Here is a 17,380-nt window from a genome sequence, read left to right on the forward strand (position 1 = left end):
GGAGCAATTCTATGAAGTCTAACACGTGCAGTACTGCCGCAGAAGTCAATATGCTCGGCAGAAATCAATTGATGTCCTAATGTGAGTGGCTGAGGGTAATGGTGAATGCATGCTGAATGGTTGTCCAAACTTCTCCAAGAATTTCGACCATTGATTCTAGAAACCAGGCCTACAGCGTAACTATTCATTGAAAGTGGAAATTTTCGAAAACTGCGACGGTAATTATTCATTGAAAGACCTGAAAGCGGTCTAATGTGCTGTCAAATCTTTTCTTTATTTGATTCCCTGTCGAGAGAGACCACTAGTGTCATATCTACGCTGTAAAATCCTTCTTGTTTTATCTGTTTCCTCGTACTCTCCTGGTCGAGCCGGTGACTTATTGACTTTAAACTTAATCGACGTTTAAGAGTTATCATGTTCCCGCACTTCAATACTAAAATCATATATTTTTTTTTCAATAATGGCATCGCACATTATAAGAATAAAATTCTGTTCTAGTAGACTAGAAGAATCGTATACAAACGAGCATTATCATTTTCTAAACTGGGAAGAAAATTATGGAAAAGAGTTATCGCGTAATGTAGACTTAGTCCGGCGCATTCTTAATTTCTTATAGAGGAATGTTTGGAATTATTAGCTATTGGCTACAGGCAGTGAAATTTCTGAACTTCCGTGGGATTGACTGGACCGCGTCCGCCATGTTACCGATTTGGCCGCCTGCTTGTTTTCCATTTAAATTCGATACAATTGTTAAGAGAGATACGAACGTCATGGTTATTGAAATGGGGAAGAAGTACTTTTTTCTAGCAAATACTGTAATTATTTCAGAGCATTACTCCAGTTCAGTAGCAGGGGAATATGTGAAGATTGATGCTGAGATCTTCACTTCAACCTTCAGCTCCACTACTCCATTTCCACCATTCTATAAATAATTTTTAGAATACTTCAGTTTAGGAGTAGTTTAAACAAGAAGCATGCTGTACATATGGCATGCATTAGATGATATTTTTTGGATGCGTTTTTGTCTAGTCTTAGTTACTTCTTCTCCCATCCTTAATCATAGGCATGCAATAATGCTAAAACTACTGTCAGAACTCCTGATCTATATTTTGATCTATGAGTTAGGGATTAGTTTTAACAATTTTTATTTGAATAAATGTATTGGCTGAATAGCAATTTGTAGTTGGAATAATATATCAGTTTTTCTTCTCTGCAGTAAAACAGAGCCTTCCTTGTTTTGAATATTATCATTTTCTTTTATTGTGTTGCTGCTGTTGTTTTAATCCTACATTTGGTATCAGAGCTGAAGGTGTTTGGAAGACAGCAGCATGGCTCACAATTTGCAAATCTCAGAGTTTGATGGAGTTGATTATCAATATTGGTCAATCAAGATGAAGACTTTTTTTATTGGGAAAGATTTTTGAGAGATCGTTGAATCCGGATATGAAGAGCCTGCAGATTGGAATACTCTCCAACCTAATGACAGGACATTGAAGAAAGAAGCTGAGAAGAAGAATGCAATGGTATTGCTTCACATTCAGATGGCTCTTGATAAGAGCTTGTTTCCTCGAATTGTTGATGCACAGACAGCAAAAGAGGCCTGGAAGACTCTAAAAGATGCTTACCATGGCAATGATCAGATCAAGGTTGTGAAGCTACAAACCTTGAAAAGAGAATATGAGAACTTGAAGATGAAGGAGACAGAGAGTGTGGGAGATTTCTGTGTGAGAGTGAAAGATGTAACTCATAAAATGGCCACTTTGGGTGAATCTATTGCTCAAGAGCAAATAATACAAAAGGTATTGAGATCTCTAACCCCAAGATGGAATATTGTAGTAATTGCCATAGAAGAAAGCAAAAATTTAGCTACCATGGAGTATGATGAATTGGTTGGATCTCTTATATCACATGAGGATAGAATAAGGGACACATCTATCAGTGTTAATGAGAAGGCTTTTGCTTCCCAATTGCAAATTTCAAAGAACGATGGTGCTAGCAGTAGTAGTAACAACAACAAAGGCTCGGGAAGGGGCCAAAATCAGAATTTTTCAAGAGGATCTAGAGGAAGAGGAGGTGCTTAAGGAGGTACAGGTAGAGGCAAATTTGATAAAAGGAACATCCAATGCTATCATTGCAATAAGTATGGATATTTTGAGAGAGAGTGTAGACTGAAATCAAGTAACAATAGTGCAAATTATGCCCAACAAGATGAGGATCCTTCCTCGGGTAATTTATTTTTGTGTTATGGGAAAGGTGAAAGTACTATGAATGATGTTTGATATTTGAATTCTGGATGCTCTAACCATATGTCTGGCAACAGAGAAATATTTTCAAAGCTTGATGATAGTTACAGATCCAATATTACCCTTGGTAATAACAATACTGTGGATGTTGCGGCCAAAGGAGCCATGGATGTTCAGACAAAAGAAGGTATGAAAAGTGTTCAAGATATTTATTATACTCCCAAGTTAAAGCATAATTTATTGAGTGTTGGGCAGCTATGTGAGAAGAATTATAGAGTGGTATTTGAGAACATGCACTGTACTATTTATGATAAGAATCAAAAAAATAAAGTGATTACAGTTGTTCCTATGACAAAGAATAGGATGTTTCCTTTGAAGTTTGGTCAAAATGATAATCAACTTGTCAATATGGCTTATGAGGATAAAAGTTGGTTGTGGCATCTCAGGTGTGGCCATTTAAATTTCAATAGTTTGAAGAATCTAACATCAAATGCATTAGTTCTTGGATTGCCTAAGGTTGAAGAGCATAAACAGATTTGTGAAGGGTGTGAAAAAGGGAATCATTTCCAAAAGGCAATGCATGGTGGGCCCAATACCCACTTCAACTTATTCATTCAAATATTTGTGGTCCAATGCAAACACAAAGTTTGGGTAAGTCATCATATTTCATTATTTTTATTGATGATTACTCACGCATGTGTTGGGTATATTTTTTGAAGACTAAAGATGAAGCCTTTGATACATTCAAGAAGTTTAAAGCTCGTGTAGAGAATGAGAAAGGGAACACAATAAGATGTTTGAGAACAGATCGAGGAGGAGAATTTTGCTCAAACAATTTTCAGAATTTTTGTGAGATGAATGGCATCACAAGACAACTCACAACTGCATACACACCCCAACAGAATGGAGTGGCTGAAAGGAAGAATAGTACAGTGGTAGAAAAGACAAGGAGCATGTTACAAACCAAGGGTTTGAACAATTCTTATTGGGCTGATTCAGTTGCTACAGCCGTATATATTCTCAACAGGAGTCCTACAAGTGCCCTCCACAAGATGACTCCATATGAAGCATGGTATGAGAAAAAGCCTAATCTAAATCATTTTAAAGTTTTTGGTTGTTTGGCTTATGTTCACATCCCTAATCAGAATAGGCAAAAGCTAGATGCTAAAAGTGAATCATGTATTTTTGTGGGCTATAGTGAGGAAAGCAAAGCTTATAGATTATTCAATCCTATTACTAATAAGATTGTTGTTTCAAGAGATGCGATTTTTGATGAAGGGGGAGTTTATGGTCATCAAAAACATGTTGGAAAGCCAAAATCAGTTTTGGATGATGATGATATTGCTGATAATGATAATGAGCAGCCAGCTAATGGTTCTATTTCAAGATCACCAAGCCCACCAAAAAACCCCTCACCAATACCAAGAGCAAGTCCATCCTCTAGTCCTCCAAAAAAGGTAAGAAGATTGAGTGATATTTATGATAGGTGTCAAAATCAAGCACATGAAGAAGATCCAATAGGTGAGACAGTAAATTTTGCATTACTTGCTAAAGCTGATTTTGAGCCATCATGTTTTGAAGATGCATGTGCTAATGAGGTTTGGATGCAAGCAATGAATGAAGAGATGGATTCCATTGATAGGAATGAAACATGGGAGCTTGTAGATCTTCCACATAAGAAGAAGAAGATTGGCACAAAATGGGTCTATAAGACCAAGTGTAATAGTGATGGGAGTGTTGAAAGACATAAGGCAAGATTGGTTGCTAAAGGTTTCACTCAAAGGTATGGCATTGATTATGAAGAAAATTTTGCACCAGTAGCAAGACAAGAAACTATTAGGATGCTAATCTCTCTTGCAGCTCAAAAGAAATGGAGTATTCATTACATGGATGTGAAAAGTGCTTTCTTGAATGGGTACTTAGAAGAAGAGGTATATGTGGGACAGCCACAAGGTTTTGAGATTCAAGGCAAAGAAGATTATGTCTACAAGTTGAAGAAGGCTTTGTATGGCTTCAAGCAAGCACCACGTGCATGGTATGCAAGAATTGATGGATATTTTCAGCAGAATGGCTTTCAAAGAAGTAAGACTGAACCTACCCTTTACTACAAACAAGAAGGTAATGATATTCTCATTGTGAGTTTATATGTTGATGATTTGTTATATATGGGTAGTAGTTCAAAGATGAAAGATGAATTTAAAGTTGCTATGATGAATGAGTTTGAGATGAAAGATTTAGGTCTCATGAAGTACTTTCTTGGCATGGAGGTTTATCAAGGTAAAGATGAAATTTTTATTTGTTAAGAAAAGTATGCAAAAGATATGTTGAAAAAATTTGATATGACTGATTGTAAACCTCTTTCCACTCCAATTGCTCATAGAGTTACATTATATAGAGATGATGGTGCTAAAATTGTTGATGAGACATTATACAGAAGTATTGTGGGGAGTTTGATGTTTTTAACTCACACAAGGCCTGATATTGCTTATTCAGTTTCATTGGTTTCAAGGTATATGACAAATCCATCAGAGGAACATATGAAGGCAGCCAAGAGAATTTTGAGGTATGTGAAAAGCATGGTAGATTTTGGCATTCACTATTATTCTAATAAGTTTGAGCTTGTTGGCTTTAGTGATTCAAATTGGGGAGGTTGTTTGGATGACCGAAAATCTACATCTGGTAATTGTTTTTCTTTGGGTTCCACTTTAATTACATGGAGTTCAAAGAAGCAAAGTATGGTTGCTCTCTTTTCTATAGAAGCGGAATATGTTGCGGTCACTTCAACTAGCACACAAGCTTTATGGCTTAGAAAGCTTCTTGAAGAAATTGGAGAGATACAGGTTCAGCCTACTGTGATTTTTTGTGACAACATAGGTGCCATTAAATTGGCCAAGAATCCGGTTCATCATAGCAAGACCAAACACTTTGATCTTAAACAACATTTTATTAGAGATTTGGTACAAAATAAAGCGGTTGAGTTGAAGTACATTAGCACAAAGGAGAAAATTGCAGACATCTTCACAAAGGCAGTTACAAAAGATCAGTTTTTGGTACTCAGAGATCAGATTGTGAGTCCTCTCAGCATCAAGGGGGAGTATGAAGATTGATGCTGAGATCTTCACTTCAAACTCCAGCTCCACTACTCCATTTCCATCATTCTATAAATAATTTTTAGAATACTTCAGTTTAGGAGTAGTTTAAACAAGAAGCATGCTGTACATATGGCATGCATTAGATGATATTTTTTGGATGATTTTTTGTCTAGTCTTAGTTACTTCTTCTCCCATCCTTAATCATAGGCATGGAATAATGCTAAAACTACTGTCAGAACTCCTGATCTATATTTTGATCTATATGTTAGGGATTAGTTTTAACAATTTTTATTTGAATAAATGTATTGGCTGAATAGCAATTTGTAGTTGGAATAATATATCAGTTTTTTTTCTCTGCAGTAAAATAGAGCCTTTCTTGTTTTGAATATTATCATTTTTTTTTATTGTGTTGCTGCTGTTGTTTGAATCCTACAATATGATGGAGATACACTTCCACGGGGGCTTCGCTCACTGGAAATCAGACCCTTATCTCCCAAAGTGGCAAGTTTGAATTGGGATTTTTCAGTCCCAGTGGAACAAACAATTGGTATATTGGCATCTGGTATGCCCCCATCCCTCAGAAGGTCATTGTTTGGGTGGCTAACAAAGATAATCATGTCATAAGCAAGCCTGAAGTTCTGAAATTTTCAAGGGATCGTCATCTTAGATTGCTTCATAGAAATGCCCAGTTCGTTTGGTCGACTGGTATTGGCGAGAGAGGATCACGAGCAGTGCTAATGGAGTCTGGCAATTTCATAATCCTCGACGCTCACAACGAGTCTGCAATAGATACATTGTTGCCTGGCATGAGTGTGTGGAAAGGCATGACGCTGACTTCCTGGAGGAGTTCTTCGGATCCTGCAAGAGGGCTCTTCTCTTTCAGAATGGACTCGGCTCCAGGAAGCACAGAGTTATTTATGTTGTTTAACAATACGGTTCCATATTGGTCCAGTGGAGAATGTGTTGGAGAACTTGGGCAAAACTATTTTACTAAGGTTCCCGAATTAGAAGGTCAGAGGAAAGTTCAGACATCCTGTGTGAGGCTCTCTCCTTGGAAAATATACATTCATTTTAACCTAAATCCAATAGATCATATGATCACGGGGCGCTTCCTGCTGAACCAGATGGGAGAATTTGAACTCTACTTCTGGATGGATGACGGTAGATGGAGTCTAAGGTGGTCGACATACCGAGGGCAATGTACTGACTATGAAATCTGAGGGGCGTATGGACTGTGCAATGCGAATGATGTGTGTAGTTGTGTTCAGGGCTTCACTCCCAAACATGACTCTCAGGGTGGTTGGTGGTCAACGGGGTGTGCTAGGCGAAAACCTTTGCAGTGCTCTCACACGAGGAGCGCAACGGACGACTTCTTAGAAGCCAAGAACCAATACTTGCCCGAAAGGGAATCTGTCTTCATCAACAACGAGCCAACAGAGCAAGGCTGCCGCGCAGCTTGTCTCAGCAATTGCTCCTGCACAGCCTTTGCTTTCGCTAATTCTGGTCCACCTGTCTGTAGACTCTGGTTTGGGGATCTATTGGGAATGAGTGTTTCATTAAAGAGCCAATCGGTTTTCATTAGGCTGGCGGCTTCTGAGCTACGGCATTCGACATCAGACCGAAGGGTGAAAGTCCCTGGGCTTACTATTGTACTTTCAACCGCCGCAGCCTTTTGTGTTGTTTCAGCTTCTGTGTTCGCCGCATTTAGTCTGCAAAAACGTCGAAGACTGTTGAAGGAGAACGTGGAAGAGCAGGTACCAATGTCGCTCAGAAAGTTCAGTTACAAAGAGCTGCGGATTGCAACGGAGAATTTCAAGCATAAGCTGGGTAGCGGAGCATTTGGTTCTGTGTTCAAAGGAAAACTGGCCGATAACACGCCTATTGCAGTTAAGAGATTGGAGGGTTCCACGCAAGCAGAGAAGCAATTCCGTGGGGAAATTGTTACCACTGGCAGAATACCAATGGCTCTTTAAACTCTTTCCTCTTCACTAAGCCGGAAGATGTGGAGAAGGTGGTGGACTGGAAGACTCAATTTCAGATCGCACTGGTCACGGCTCGAGGATTACTTTACGTGCATGAGGAATACAGGGATCGCATCATTCACTGCGATATCAAGCCCGAAAACATTCTCCTTGACAGCGACTTCAGCACGAAGGTGGGAGATTTTGGGTTAGCGAAGCTGGTTGGTAGAGATTTCAGCCGCGCATTGACCACCACAAGAGGAACTCGAGGGTAGTTAGCTCCTGAGTCGATCTCTGGCCTTCCTATCACTTCCAAAGTGGATGTGTATAGTTTTGGCATGACGTTGCTGGAAATTATATCTGGCCGAAGAAATTTAGATTTAAAGGTCGAGGACAGTAGGCTATACTTTCCTACCTGGGCTTCATCTCAAATTCAGAGGGGAAACATAAGAGATGTTGTGGATGCAAGGATAGCAAGCGAGGCAAATATTGAAGAAGTTAGAAGAGCTGCTGTCGTAGCTGGGCTGTGCATTCAAGATGACGAGAATAGGAGGCCTAACATGGGGGAAGTGGTGAAGATATTGGAAGGCACAGTTGAGGCTGCTGTACCCCAAATTCCGAGGTCTCTACAGCTCCTATTAGGTCAGGTAGATGACGACCAGAGCACCAGTAGCCACCCGTGAAACTCCATCCGTATCAGGTTGCTCCGTACAAGAAAAATAGTAGCCATCTTAAGCGAAAGTTTAAATGATAGTTAAAGTCGAACTTATTGCCATGTTTTGTAGTCAATGGGTTACAAAGTATAAGCGGAGAGAGGCATGATGATATCACTACAGAGAGATACAATATGGATATGGACAACGAAGTAAAAGTAATATAAAGGGTGTGATATAGAGTTACGGAAAAAATTATGTTTTAAGTTAGATATATATGTGTTAACAATTATTTAAATAAATATTGATATCTTTACAAACTTGCAATCAAATTTGTAAAGACTATGGTTTTTTTTTTTTTTTTTTTTGTATTTGTCTAAATGATAATACGGTAGAAGAAATTCATATTAGAATAAGGTAACAAATACAATGTATTGAAAAACAACATAAATTATAAGGAGTTAAAACACCTCATAGTAGAAATTGATGATTTGGATTGCACAAATCAAAGTTTTGAAATGCCAATTAAGTATAAGAAATCCAGGTAAGAAGAAGAAAATAAATAAGGCATGGTGAAAAAGCTCATTAATTACAAGTTAAAACTCCTCAGAGTAGAAATCAAACATGTGTGTCGAGAAATCAATGTTTGGAAATGTGAGATTGACCGTAGAAAAATATGTTAAAACAATACATCCAACCAAATTATTCTTACTTGAGATCTCTTAAGGAGCATGTGAAAATCACCAAACTTTATGACTCTCCATTCAATTAATCCATGAGAATATACAATATGTATAAGGGGGAAAATCATACAGATGCAATGCTACACACAACAACAATTGGATCTATATACCAGTTCACATTGAATGATACTATGGGCAATATTGATCTAAAGAAAAAAATTACATCATATCATAGACAAGTGGATTTAATTGAATATACAAAAGCTACGAAGAAAATTAATAATAAATAATAATAGAGGCATGGGCATTGAAGATAACAACTATAAGAAATATTATTCTAACCATGGATTTTGTCATCTATAGTCTAAGTAACCTTTAATTCTATATAGAAATTACAAGGAATGAATTTATAGAAGATTTCAAATGCCCTTATAGTGTCAAGGTTTTCACAGCTTCCTTAGCACTCATTTTAGTCAATCATCCCTGAAGGGAAAATAACTAGAGAGAGTGTCATACAAGAGTAAGATATCTATATAATTAAATTATATTCAATCTTTAGTGATGATTCTTAGCTAGAGTATACATTTGGGAGATCATTCTTAACATTAATATGTATGAGAGGCTCTCTTTGCCAAGTCTTTCCTAGTTGATTTTTTGGCCACGAGTTTGTTTAGTTTCTTGATTTTACTCAATATAAAGAGTAGAAGCACTATGAAAAAAAAATCATTGGAATTTAGCTTGAGCATATACCCTATATTTTTTTGGAGTTTTCTTCAATTAATCAAATCCATTTTGTGTTCTTCCTAATAATCTCCATTACAAACAACTCTTGTTATAACTAATCAATGATGATGTTTGTTGGCATAACTATTGATATGTCATGGCGAGATTGTTGGCTATTGTTGATGAAGAGTTGATGAAGATTAAAACAACATTTAATTATTGGTAAATTAATTATATTTGTTGTCATTGATGTCAACTATTTGACTAAGTGGCATGTTACAACATATTCATTGGATAAAAGGATCAGTTATAGTGTTAATTAAGTTTTTCTATCCTATAGGAAGGTTATGATCCATGTGATGATTTTATGTTTATGATAGAACCTAATTATATGATGAATTCAATAAGCTATATGTGATGAAATCAAACCATGTAACGGTTAAGACAATCAATTATGAGCAATTAATTAATTAAATTATAATTTCAAATCTAGAAGGAATTAGTTGAATTGGTCATGGCATATGGTAGATATTGATATTAACATCATATGATTAAGATATCACCCTGAAATTATTAATGGTGAAGGTATTTTCGTGACCAAGAAGTGATGTTGATAGGAATAAGTAAACTTATGAATAGATAAGTAAATAGGTAAACAAGATCAAATAGGTAAACATAACTAAAGCAAGTAAAAATGGATAAATAGGTGATCTATAGTGAATAGGTGAACTAGATGAATAGGTATAAAGGAAAAATAGGTGAACACGAAAATATAGAGGTTGAATAGGTAATGGAGATCAGTTAGTATAATATTTGAGATGTGATTGTAAGATTTATAATATGGGAGGATTATGAATTTGAAATTATTCCGGCTGCCCCCTTTCCCCCGAAGTCTAACAATGGGCAGTGCATGGATGTGGATTCTCTAGCGAATATCGAAGATGATGTTAACACCTACTCTTCTACTGTTAGGCGAAGAGGAAGACCACCTGGTTCAAAAAATAAGCCATTTGTGCCTCAACCAAGGGTGTCTTCAAATAATTTTTTGGCCCTTGCTGATCAAGAGGGTATTGCGTGCTCCACCTCTAACATTTTGTCTCAATGAATTGCCTATCTTGGAATGTGAGGGATCTTGAGTCCCCAGATAGAAAATTTGTTATCAAGCGATTGTTAAATTCTCTGCATTCTATAGATTTCTTTATGATGTAGGAAGTTAAGTCTGTGGGATTCACTTTGGACTCCAATCTCAATTTTATTTGGAAAGATGCTATTAAGTTTTGCACCAACCATGAAAGAGGTAAAGGAGGAATTGCCCTTCTTATTAGTAATAAATGGGAAAAGCATATTACTAATAATGGGTGTTCTCCCTGTCAGAGAGCAGTATGGGTTACTTTACAGTTTGATGACAAGACCTTCGGGGTTTGTGCTATTTATGCTTCAAATGACCCTAAGGAAAGTATTGAGCTATGGAAATGGCTTATAGATCTCCCAGATTTGCCTTGGCTCTTCGGTGGTGATTTCAAAATGATTGAATCCCAGGATGATAAGTCAAGGGGCATTCCCTTTCATTGGAAGGATAATGAAAAAATTTATTGGAATAGATTTTTAAACTCTAACTATCTCTTTGATCCTATTGCTGGTAACAAGGAAACCAACCCTGGACTATGGCACACCTGGTGCAACTTTCAGCAGGGCAATGCTAGGATTTATTCTAGGCTTGACAGATTTTATGCCAATAAGTATTTTTTCTCTTTTCCCCCTGACATCTTTGGATTTATTGTTCGAGTTATGGCCACCACTCTATATGACCATCACCCTATTTTGACTAAGGTTAATTTTAATAATAGTCCCCTTCAACACAAGTCTAGAAGCAGTAAATTCATCTTAAACACCAGCCTCCTCATGGATGAGGATGTCCTTGCTGCTGTGCAGATTATTAGAGGATTAAATAAAATTAATCTTCAGAACCTATCCCATATTGATAGATGGAATACTAACCTCTCGTCCTGGAGGATCCTTTTGCAAACCATTGGGCAGAAAAAAGCTAAGGACTATAGGTTCGTTGAAAAAAATTATCTTCTGATCTGCAAGTTGCTGAGGAGAACATTCAAAATGACTCTTCCAATATGGATCTTCTTTCCAAGGTTATGGCTACCAAAGATGTTCTTACGAAGCATCAGCATGTTAGAATTTGGGAAGCCAGGATCAGGTCTAGATCCCACTGGCTCCAATTCGGGGATAGGGGATCGAAATTCTTTTTCAACCTTCTTAAGCATAAACGTATTAAAGAGTCTATTGATAGACTTTCGATTGATAACCAGGACATCTCTAACCCTGAGTCTATTATTCAGGCCTTTGCTAATTATTATGAGACTCTTTTTGCTTCAGAAGACTCTCTTGAGGCTGAGTCAATTAGAGTTCATTGTAGGAAGCTTATTCCTAAAAAGCTTGATCCTGATGATATTGCTATTCTTGCTAATAATATTTCTGTTGAGGAGATTGAAGATGCTATTAAGGCCCTTAATAATGATAGAGCGTCGGGCCCTGATGGTCTCCTAGTTGAATTCTATAAGTCCAACATCGGATGGATATGTAAGGATCTCTTTGATCTTTATTCTGAAGCCTCGAATAAAGGTACCCTGGGTCAGGATATTGATCACTATGATCTTCTCAGCTAAATAGTTTTGCTTTTCCTCCTTTTTTTGCTTTGTATGTTCAACTGATACTTTCTCTTCTGGGTGAGGCTTGGCCTCCTTGTGTATATTCATATTGATACTCTGGTGTTTTTTTTTTTTTTTTTTTGGTTCTGAAACTCCTATTTCTAATATAAAAAAGATTTAAATTTTTATTGGAATTGATGATGATTTTTGAAGATCTAGAAGATATATGCACGATAATTAGAATAAATTGACAACACATTAATTGAGGTAATACATTTGAGGAAAATTATTAATAAAGTTTCTATAGAACTTGCAATTAAAAAATAATAATATTTAATGTTTTAAATCTTCCAAATTTTCATGTTATATAATTTTACATCTTACTTCCTAATACAAGCTATATTTCTAGACTCAATTGTAAACCTAATCTTGGCTTCAAATAAATTTTCTACTCTTACAAGCTTTAAAAGTTGTCAATTCTCTTAATTTTTTAATTATAAAAGTATTTTATAGGGTTTTTCATATTATGTTATTAGTTCCATACATTCATATTCATTTCTTTCTTGTAGTTTGATACAATCAAAATGAATTTCAAAATAATTATCCTTACGAAATGAGCTAGCCATTTTTGTTGACTTTTTTTTGTCCTCAAATATATTAGATAGAACATACCTTTCTATCACTTTAACCGTTTCACCTTGTTCTTACAAGTACTAGTTTTATAATTTGTAGTAAGGATTTAAATTTTATTTTCTTATACTATATACTACAAGAACATTAAGAAGAATTTTCAAAAGGTTGACAGTTAAACAAGAAAATTATAAAAAAATACAATATTCTTCATACTTGGAACCTATTCAATATTCTTGAAATTTAGACCCTATTCAATATTCTCTTAATTACAAATTTACAATATTCTCTTAACTTAGAATCTACAATGACTTAGAAACTTCTTATCACAAAGACACTAGAGAAAATGTATTTCAAATTAAGCACACTCAATGTCCAAATAATGGAAACACTAAATCAAAAGCTACACACAATATAATATATTTTACAAATTTAAAAATAAATTAAATTTTAATTATAGATTTTTTATTGTAATATTTTTTTACAATTAAAAATATATTTTCCTAAAAAAAAATGTATTATTATGTTTTAAAGATATTTTGTACTCTAAAACCATTTTATTTGGTTTCTCAATTTAAATTATAAGTTCGTTACATGTGTATTCATGTTTCCCCATTTCTATAAAATCAAAATGATTTTCAAAACAATTATTCTTATGAAATGTAATTTCAATTTATTTGTGCTTTTACTTGCCCTCAAATATATTACACACTGTCTACCTTGCTATCACTGTAACCATTTTATCTTGTTGGTGAAAGTGCTAGTATAATTTGTAGAAGGGAGGCAAGAGCCTACAACACAATGATAAATTGTGAGCCTCTTATTGGAGAGGTCTTGGGTTCAACTCTACACAAGCTTAATAAATAATAATAAATTACATAGTAATAATGAATCTCAGCTTCAGCTTCTTACTGATAAAAAAATAAAATTGTAGAAGGGATTTAAATTTTATTTTCTTGTACTATATATTACAAGCACACTAAGAAGAATTTTGAAACGCTTGATATTTCAACCAAAAATTTACAACAAATACAATATTCTCCAACCATAGAACCTATTTAATATTCTTCAAATTTAGAACCTTTTCAATATTCTCTTTATTACAAATGCAATATGCTTCAAACTTATAGTCTACATGAACTTGAAACCTTCTTATAACATATACATTAAAAGAAAATGTATTTTGAATCAAACACACTCAATGTTCAAATAATAAAACCCTAAATCAAAAGCTAAACACAATGTAATAGATCTAAATAAAAAATAATAAATAATAAATTTAACTATATCAAATATATTTTTATTGTAAAACATTTATAATATTATTTTTTTCTGGAATTAAAATTTGAAACGTTAAACTAAGTTTAAATAGTGACTTTTTGACTTTGAGCGGGAGTATTTGTGAATTAATATATAAAAATTATTAATCCAAATTTCAAATCACACACTACGATTCCTATCAAAATCCGAAAATAATCGACTTTTTTTCCTACTATAAAAAAGCTTTTTTTAATGAAATTGAGCATTTAACGTGTGGGTGGGTCCAATTGTTTGTGCATGTCATCTTCATTTAAACAGACAAAAAGTTTGGTAATCCCATTTATCGCTACAGGTCCATTTCTCGACCGGCACAAATCACTTTAGAAAAGAGTTGACTCACATTCAGTCGTGAAGAACGGAGTATGTGAACGATTTGCTTTATTCGATTCCTCGTAAGTCGTCCATTGAATGAGTTTCCTTCTAGAAATGTAGTCTTCTTTGTACGCCTCGCAGTTGGTGAAGATTATTTGAGCATTACTTTTGATTTGCATGTGTAATCGAATAAGGAAAATGGAAAGAAATGGTTCAAAATATGCCAAAACAATCCACAGCAATATTAGCCTTGTGATTTTCTGATACGTAATGAAAAAACTGACCATTGGTGAAGCAAAGGGCCATAAGATTCTAGAATTTACCGAGGCATGAGTGAAGTGGTGAAGATGTTGGAAGGAACAATGGAGGCTCATGTACCACAAATCTATGGCACACCTGTGGCTAAATAGTCAAAGAAATGCATCAAATGTGACAGTTTGTTTCATTTATTAATTAATTTAAAACTCACACAATCATGTTTCTATGATTTTAAAATTAATTAATAAATCAAACAAAATGTCACATCTGGTGCAAATTCTCGGCTAGATAGACGTCACCCTATGGCACCGACTAGATGCAACTTATTTGCATCTCTAGTATTCGTGCCACCATGTCCCATCCAAGTAGTCATGCAGATGCCCAAAACATAACTTTTGCTAGTACTGTTCAATAATACATGCCATGCCATGCCCAGGTCACAAACGGTTGATCAACTGTTCAAGATAATAGTATATTAAGTCATAGTCTTAATGATTCATCTTTCATAAGAATAGAACCATAGTGTTAGTGTTAGTTTGTTCGAGTATTTATTTGTATTAATTTTCAACATTAAATTAATGTACAAAATTATATATTGTTTAGTAAAGTATAGATGATGTATTATAGTTTAGCTTATATTATTATTTTTAAAATATATTATGTATATTTTTAATTTATAAATTTATGTCATCTATACACACACACACACACACACATATGTGCAATAATATATATATATATATATATATATATATATATATATATATATATATATATATATATATATGTATGTATGTATGTATGTATGTATGTATGTATGTATGTATGTATGTATGTATGTATGTATGTATGTATGTATATCATTATTATTATTTTATTAATGAAAAATTACCATTACAAAAAATATGTTTTTTTTAGCAAAGGTTACTATCATGTAAATATTTCCATGAGATATTGCTATTACTATTTGAGATATAGTTATTACTATTTAAATTCAACTATGTAACTCTTTTAATACTACATTATGTTTCATAATTTTAGACAAATTAAATAAGATTTCCTAAAATGTGTATTTTATCTTTGAATTTGTGAATAATTTTATTTTTAAAATACTCTTCAATTTACAAATGTTATTATTTCTCACAATAATATTATATTCAAATGAATTAATTGTGATAATTAAATACTATTGCTATTTAAATAATCTCTCATAAAAATTACAACTATAACTAAATTAACTTATGTTTTTTTATTAATTATTCTAAACATCTAAAATTTACATACTATAGATCATTTCCAACTAGAAATTATAGTCATAATTTTCATTAATTAGAATTTTAATGAATCAAGAATCAATGATCAATAATCAATAACCAATAAAACTTTATTCTATCAATGGTATTCTTTTAATTTATTAGATAACATTTTTATTAAATATCATTTGAAACTTGTGATTTCTATATAAATATTTTTTTTAAATTAAATAATCGACAGATCAAAAAGATAGGTACAAAATCAAAAGATGGGAGGTGAACCTCAACCTCCTAGTTCAACTAGTAATCCATGATCAATCAACTAGCACAATAAGTAACAGTTTCAGCGAGATTACAAAAATGGAAATTAGATAAGCTAATGCAGAATATCATCACGATCATCAATCCATGTAGTCCATCCCAACTCTCCTTCCATCCAAACAACTTTCTTCTACTCAAGAATATGGGCAAAGAGCTCAAGTCTATTAGAAAAAGGGCCTCTAGTATCCCGCATCTCCTTAATCAGCCACTTAAGGGCTTCTTCAAAAGCAACCCAATCATCAATAATGTTAGACCATTCCGGCCCATGCTTCATTTCGTAGATGAACATCATAGCGTGCCCATCACAGAGAAATCTTTTCAGCTTGTCTTTTTCAAGTTTCATACTGCAACACACCTGCGAGATAATCTTAAAACATATGAGTTTTAGTTGAAACAAAGTAAGGGATCTACCAACATCTTGGAAGTAAGGGATATAAATATTTATATTGATTAAACAATAATCTATACTTTTAAATTATATGATATTAATAAACTTAAATCAATATGAATATATAAATAACTTTTAATTAATAACTAGTTATAATATATTAACAAAATTAATATAAATGATTAACTAATATTTAATATTATATAGATTTAGTAAATAATTTAAATTAATAAGAGACTAAATGCTCTACATTTTAAATTTGAAATAGATAACTTAGTCATGGTATAAAATAATAACAATAAATACAATAAATTCCATAATACAAATATAAAATTAAAGCATAAAACTAAAGAAACATTACTATTTCCTTTGAAGAAAATTGAATGTGGGCATGTGCTATTGAATAATCCTAGCAGAAGTTTATGTTATGGGCATCTACATGGCTACTTCAATGGGACATGGTAGCATGGATTTTGGAGGTGCAAATAAGTTGCACCGTAGCTAGTTCCTAACTTCTACTAGGTGAGGTTGGCACCAACAATGATATCTCAAATCAACCTCCATCCATATAAATTGTTTCCATACATGTAAACTAGAAGTGGTTTGTGAAGTGAAAGGATTAAGATAGATATACCTGTTGTCATATCATCTAATTGAGAGGAGTCTCCCTGTTGTGTTTTCTAATTAAGACTATGAGCAACTTCATACATGTGAGAGGAGGAATAGACTAAATGTGAACTGGAAAATTTATCATTCATAATAATAATATCACATCCACAAGTTTATGAGAGTGTACATTATAAAATACATTTTCTAATAAAACTAGCACTTGCCTCTTTCAAGGATGCAAGGTTAAGTTGATAGTATTATATCAAATGGCAAT

General features: G+C 34.0%; 1 protein-coding gene across 1 annotated transcript; it reads left to right on the forward strand.

The window, feature by feature from the left end:
• Positions 1-620: 620 nt before the first annotated feature.
• Positions 621-7,571, forward strand: LOC149536659 (G-type lectin S-receptor-like serine/threonine-protein kinase At2g19130). The gene is made up of 4 exons (XM_089806325.1): positions 621-793; positions 5,781-6,512; positions 6,594-7,275; positions 7,329-7,571. The coding sequence occupies exons 1-4, from the start codon at positions 621-623 to the stop codon at positions 7,569-7,571; spliced, it is 1,830 nt and encodes a 609-aa protein (XP_089662451.1).
• Positions 7,572-17,380: the final 9,809 nt, after the last annotated feature.

Source organism: Cupressus sempervirens, chromosome 10, assembly GCF_028749045.1.
Source record: "Cupressus sempervirens isolate cs-2001-9-10 chromosome 10, ASM2874904v1, whole genome shotgun sequence".
Classification (NCBI taxonomy): Eukaryota; Viridiplantae; Streptophyta; class Pinopsida; order Cupressales; family Cupressaceae; genus Cupressus; species Cupressus sempervirens.